General features: G+C 41.4%; 1 protein-coding gene across 1 annotated transcript; it reads right to left on the bottom strand.

Annotated features, from left to right (window-relative positions):
• Positions 1–2,486: 2,486 nt before the first annotated feature.
• On the bottom strand, positions 2,487–4,332 carry LOC110912347 (U-box domain-containing protein 40). Its single transcript, XM_022157044.2, has one exon. The coding sequence runs from the start codon at positions 4,140–4,142 to the stop codon at positions 2,658–2,660; it is 1,485 nt and encodes a 494-aa protein (XP_022012736.1). The 5' UTR covers positions 4,143–4,332; the 3' UTR covers positions 2,487–2,657.
• Positions 4,333–4,607: the final 275 nt, after the last annotated feature.

The following is a 4,607-nucleotide window of genomic DNA, read 5'->3' on the forward strand; positions in this document are numbered from 1 at the left end:
ACTCCCACTCTCCCCATTATTCTCTGCGCATCCACGTGAAGGGCGAATACGGGTGGCACCGGTTCGTCTTGGATGGGAGGTGAGGTTTTATCGATTATTCCAATGTCGTGCCTTCGGGCGGGTAGAGGTCAGGTTTCCGCGTATCTGGGAGAGCTAACACCCGGTGTCACATTGGTTAGCACGTCGTTCCTTGTGGTTAAAAAAATTAAAATCCTTTTGGCCCATCTGCAAGACTTGAACTTCCTTTTAATATTTCTTGTTTCCATCAATGCACACCATCCAAAGCCTTTAACTTCAAAGAGTTCATATTTTTTTTTCTTGTTCTTCATTTTCCTTTTGTGATATCCAACCACAATGACTTTAAATTCCTTTTCTTTTTAAAACCACATGATCTCTATCACACAGAAGGCCATCAATATTTTTAACGTAAATTACTGCACATGGTATTAAATTTTAAATGTTCTTTAAGCTAATATCATCTTGATTAGCTTTAACCATATTTGACATAACATATCTTTTTATCTCATGGTTAGGTTATTATGATCGTTTTAGCTCGTTGTCATCATGAAATATATAAAGAATGAAGCCGAGTTAATTAAAAGCATTAAATCTTATAAAGATATCGATGCATTTATACATAAATAATATGCAGTAAATCGTATATGAAATGCACCAATCACTTACTCCTTAAGAAATGTGATAACTGTATATTAGAAAAATCATTGTTAGGCATCGGGTGCCGATATATGCAGTTTCTGATAAGAATAATAGGTACACACCTTGTTTTTTATGAAGTATCAAATAGATTTTTATAGCAGTCTAATCTGCTTCTTAATCTAGTGCATTGTTCACCACGCGACTCGAACCCTAAACTTTAGACAGGAACACCATATTATACATATTAGTACGGTCAAGCAGGCTAAAGGCACTATGGTTCATCCTCAAATAGATGGTTACAGTGTAAGAATATACCTTAATGGCTTAATGTAATGTTGGGTACACCTTTTGTCTTTTGAGCTTAAGATCCTCAATCTGGGCCCCATTTTTAGTTAGGGTTTGGCCCATAAAATAGTTAGCATCTAGTCAAAAATATTAATTTACTAGGGCCTAGATTTGTATGGGTGAACTAAAGAATGATGGGACCAACTAGAGTCTCCTTAGGCTGATTCTAAACACACCCCCCTCCCCTCCTGATTATACCCCCCTTGTGAGAGGAAAACTGTCGGTCCCACGCGGGCCCCACCTGTAAGTATGTGAGAGGAGGGGGGTGAAAAAAGTAATTAGAAGGGGTGTAGAAAGTAGCACCCTCTCCTTAATGTTCAATCCAAAAGAACCCATATCACTTGCGACGGCGTACCACATAAACCTGTTTTCCAAGAAATTCAGCACAATAGTGGTTCGATCCGCTTTCCATCCCATCACATGTAATAATGGGACTTTGCGGTGTCCTAGTACCATCACTTGAACCTGAACCTCCATTTAGGACACCCCGTCTACCCTTGCTCGTTCTTATAGCACATTCTAATTGTGATTTTTTTTTTGGTTATGAATTTCTAATTATGAGTTAGGAGTTACATGGTTTCGTACTTGTTATATTTTAAATACCTTTTACATTTTAAAATGTCAATTCCTAATTTTATATTTTTTAATTGATGTAAACCCTTATGTGAGTCTTTGCACAAATAAGCTAGCAAAGGAAGTTAGTAATGATTGGAGAAATACTTCAAAAATTTGCAACATGACGATCTTTCATCGGGTATAGGATTTACTATAAAACTTTTCACAAGTTTGGCCACGGCCACGAGTATATCATTAACTAACACTGAGGGGCATTTTGACAACTTCTGAATGGTTAAGTGCTAAACCAATAAGAGGTCTGAACCATTAAGGGCTGAATCGGTAAGATGTCTGAACTATTAAGAGCCAGTATAATGTTTAACCGTTTAGAGACAAATGTCTGACCAATTCAGATTAGATGTCTTAACCATTCATACTTAGTATTATGCTTAACCATTCAGAGGCAAATGTCTGAAACATTCAGACATCTGCTCGCGTAACAAACAGTCTGAACCATTAAATGTTGAACCAATAAGAGGTCTGAACCAATAAGAGTCTCATTAAGAGGTAAATAAACAGCCCCTGAATGTATTAACAATATAATTTAATATTAAAACATGTAATAAACTATAGCGTAAATGTATTAGGTTGTTAGAAACTTAGATGACATTTATACCAGCTTTCGAGTGACAGGAGTTGTAACGAATAATTCACAACCACCTAAGATAAATAAACGAAGATCCATGATACATGAGGCGAACGGCTAACCCCACAAACTCGATGGATAATGAGTAACCGGATATCCAACTATCAATAGCATATACCAAAACTCGTCTCGAAACCCACCTTCTTGCACCTTACTTTGGGGAACAAGAACTTTCATCATTCATGACCCAAATTTCAAACTACATCCATAAAACAAGCATCGGTTAGAACCAAAATGAATCCACTCCAAAATCTTTATTTACACCACTATGTTTCTATATGCACACATAAACAAAAGGGTCCCAAAACAACCCAAATTACATAAACAAGAAGATCATAAACACAATACCCAAAAACTGCCCACAAAAAACTTTTGGTCCAGTTATGAGTTCCGCTTAAACAGACCCTTTACCATAAACAAGTTCGAATTTTGACCGAGTTAACTCGTCCGAATTGAGCAACGCCTCCCAATCGACCGTCTCTTCCTCCTCGTACTTCTGCATCATCACTTCCAAGATCTTGCCCGCCTTCTCTTTGCACCGTTCGCTTCCCATTTCTTGTTCTTTCGTTAACAACTCCTCGGCCCCAGCCTCCTTCGCGAGCCCTTTAAACCTCAACCCACCTTGACTCAGCCCATACAATGCCCCCAAGCAACTCTCCCGAGTCGACTCAGAGTCAAACTCGGACCGACACAACATCCCGAGTAAACACTCAACCGCACCACCATCCAACATTGCGGCCCGGCCCTCTACACTCCCAGCCAAGTTACATAGCACCAACATGACCCGACCCGTCATATGACCAGACTTGACCATATTCAAAAACAACTGAACCGACCCGAGTTTGACCAACTTTGACCGGTTACTTTGCACAAGAGACAAGTGATACAAAGCCAAAGCCGAGTCATGCCGACACCTTTCCGACCCGACCCGCAGCACGTGGAGCAACGGCGGCAACGCACCGAGCACTCCAATAGCCGTTTTATTATCATCATCAAGCGCCAAACTAAACAACGCGCCGGCCGCGTGTTCTTGCGCCTCCACAAACCCACCTCGTAAAACATCAATCAACGGCGGAACAATTCCTGACCGTACGATCTTCACTTTATTCACATCTTCCAACGATAAATTAACCAACGCAGCAACCGCGTTCACCTGTACGGACAAGCATCTCGACACGATCAAATGCCGGAGCGTGGATAACACGCGCGGCGTACAATACTGAACACGCGCGTCTTGTTTTGTCCGCGTTAAATTCCGCAATGAAACGACAGCGTCTTCCTGATCTGAATTTAACCCACTTCTTAACTTACAAAATATGTCTTCATCTTCTTCACCAACATCATTACTATTGTTATTACTGTTATCAATTTCCGATGAGGAAGAAGATGAATAACAAAAAGGAATCGGAGCGGTTGTCGCCGCCGCCGCGTGTGCGCACGCGGCTGCGACAACCGAATCCTCGGACGCGGACGATGTTAAACTGGAGAGTCGGATTTCCCGATAATTCGAACAATTCGGGGAATCGGGGGAACCGTTGATTAACGTTTTAACAATGGATAGCCCGGAGCGGATGTCTACGGGTTGAGGGAAGGGGAAATAAGAATGGGTTTTGCACCAGTTGATGATGGCGGATTTGAGAGCGAGATTGGGAATGATGGTGGTGAAATCGAGGGTGGGGAGAGTAGGGGGTTTGAAGGATAAGGAGATACAGGCGAGGACGCAGTTGCGTTCGAAGGTTTGGCCGGAGGAGACGATGACGGGGTCAGCCATGAGAGTGTTGGAAATGGGGCAGATGAATTCGGGTGGGGGTGTGGGTTTTTTGAGGTGGGAGGGGGATCGGAGGAGAGTGAATCTCCATTTGTGCTTGCTGGTTCCCATACGTGAGAGAGGATGGATGGATGGATTAGCAGCAGGGTTTTTGATTTTGGTTAGATTGAAGGGATGGGGAAAAGGAAGGGGATGATGGAGATGGAATCGGAAGAGGAAAGAACATGTTGGGAAAGGAGGAATGGGAGTAAAGAGTAAAGAGAATCGGAGAGGAGATTATGGTTCTCATTTATGGGTGGGGTGGTATAAACACCTATATAGTTGTAAAGTTGAGTTCATAGCATTTCATACAATTCTTTTTGGTATTAGGTAATCCTTACTCATAAAGCCTATTTGAGGCCGTTATGCGACACGTATCGTGACACGTCATACAGGGGCTTTGTGGGGCGTTATGTCACTAGAGCCCTGTAGTCATTAAGCCTCTACCTCATCATTACTCAATTAATTAATTTTCAATTTTTTAATTAATTTCTAACTTTTTTTAAATTATAAACTAAGTTTTCTTCTCCAAAACTT

This window comes from Helianthus annuus, chromosome 15 (assembly GCF_002127325.2).
Source record: "Helianthus annuus cultivar XRQ/B chromosome 15, HanXRQr2.0-SUNRISE, whole genome shotgun sequence".
Taxonomy (NCBI): Eukaryota; Viridiplantae; Streptophyta; class Magnoliopsida; order Asterales; family Asteraceae; genus Helianthus; species Helianthus annuus.